Below are 753 nucleotides of genomic sequence, written 5' to 3' on the forward strand. Positions count from 1 at the left end.
CTTGTTATCTCAGAAATCAACTTAAATCCCTAAAAAATACAAATAATTAGAGATCTAAGTGAAACAGGCGATTGTGTCAGCTCTTTAATCAATTTTATTTAAGTGCAGTACTTGTGAAAACCACATCAGTCGATACACACGCAGGAGAAATAGCAGCGGCGGATCCCATTATCTCTGGCATTAAGAAGAACAAGTCTGTAACACGTTAATATCTGGAATATGTAGTAGAGGAAAGCGAAAGTCTTCAGTTAATGGTCGTTGTGTAATTCCGGATAGTCGGTAACCCAGGGTAATCTCGTCTATGGCTTTAACCACTGAAAAGGTTGAAGAGAGGCCTGTCAAAGATCCCGCTTTGGAGTGTGTTGTTCAACAGAGTAATCTTGTTCTGTATGATGGTCGACAAAAGGCCAGTTCCGTTGAAACTGGCCAGTCGACTTCCCCAGCTTGGCCAGCGAGAACCAATGGTAATGTTCATAGTTCCGAATCTGTTTGCCCAGTTCGTCAGCCAGCTCGTTCTGTTGAAGAGGCGAGTCAGAGGGCTTGTCTGTTCAAGCGACTGCAAGCTCGTGAGTCCGGAGAGGAAGAAGTCATTGAAGGTGATGTTGATGAGAGGAGTGCCACTTAGCAAGGCACTCGTGGCGTTCAGGAGGAAACCCTCACAGGCGGTGGTGCCAAGTTCGATGGTGAAGGTGGCATCGTTGAGCGCGTTTGTCAGGTTTGCCAGCAGGCCGAAGTGCGCCGTGGTGAGCGAAG

The 753-nt window shown here is 46.9% G+C and overlaps 1 protein-coding gene across 1 annotated transcript; it reads right to left on the reverse strand.

Annotated features, from left to right (window-relative positions):
• Window positions 1–71: 71 nt before the first annotated feature.
• LOC119589395 lies at window positions 72–748 on the reverse strand (the record flags this gene model as incomplete). Its single annotated transcript, XM_037938009.1, has 1 exon — window positions 72–748. A coding segment is annotated over one exon (441 nt), but the record flags the coding sequence as incomplete, so codon positions are not given.
• Window positions 749–753: the final 5 nt, after the last annotated feature.

Source organism: Penaeus monodon, chromosome 25, assembly GCF_015228065.2.
Source record: "Penaeus monodon isolate SGIC_2016 chromosome 25, NSTDA_Pmon_1, whole genome shotgun sequence".
NCBI classification, from domain to species: Eukaryota; Metazoa; Arthropoda; class Malacostraca; order Decapoda; family Penaeidae; genus Penaeus; species Penaeus monodon.